This window comes from Mesitornis unicolor, unplaced genomic scaffold, assembly GCF_000695765.1.
Source record: "Mesitornis unicolor isolate BGI_N332 unplaced genomic scaffold, ASM69576v1 scaffold31861, whole genome shotgun sequence".
Lineage (NCBI taxonomy): Eukaryota > Metazoa > Chordata > Aves > Mesitornithiformes > Mesitornithidae > Mesitornis > Mesitornis unicolor.
The window spans coordinates 1-380 of NW_010163627.1; the positions used below are offsets into that span (position 1 = coordinate 1).

At 65.0% G+C, this 380-nt stretch overlaps 1 protein-coding gene across 1 annotated transcript in view; it reads right to left on the reverse strand.

Moving 5' to 3' along the window:
* Positions 1-8: 8 nt before the first annotated feature.
* LOC104548114 (growth factor receptor-bound protein 7-like) overlaps positions 9-380 on the reverse strand; it is a gene marked incomplete at its 5' end in the record, with an annotated part of 1864 nt that continues 1492 nt past the window's right edge. Inside the window, 3 exons of the mRNA XM_010194038.1 lie at positions 9-47; positions 136-252; positions 328-378. Of these exons, the coding sequence (XP_010192340.1) occupies positions 9-47; positions 136-252; positions 328-378 (207 nt within the window). The remainder of the gene's footprint in view (positions 48-135; positions 253-327; positions 379-380) is intronic.

Here is a 380-nt window from a genome sequence, read left to right on the forward strand (position 1 = left end):
GCGCGTTGTTATGCTTCCTGCAGTCTGTATCGGTGCGTCGTCTTCTTCTGGGCCAGCAAAGCCAGGAGCAGGCATTAGGGTGGGTTTGGGTGGGGTATTCCCACCCCCCTCGCACCCCCCTGCACCCTAACTCACCCTCCAGGCCTGCGCCTCCTCCAGCGCCACCGTCAGCACCTCACTGGGGTTCTCGATCACTCGCCCTGTGCACCCCGAGAAGTCCATGGCCACCAGCGCGTTGTCCGAGACGCTTCGCTGCGGGGGAACGGTGAGATTGGGAGGGGTGTCCCAGTGGGATGGGGACTCTGGGGGGGGGAACAAAGCTCTCACCAAGGGTGTGGGGCTGATCCAGGGGGGCTGGCTCAGCCGCGCCTGTGCTTGCT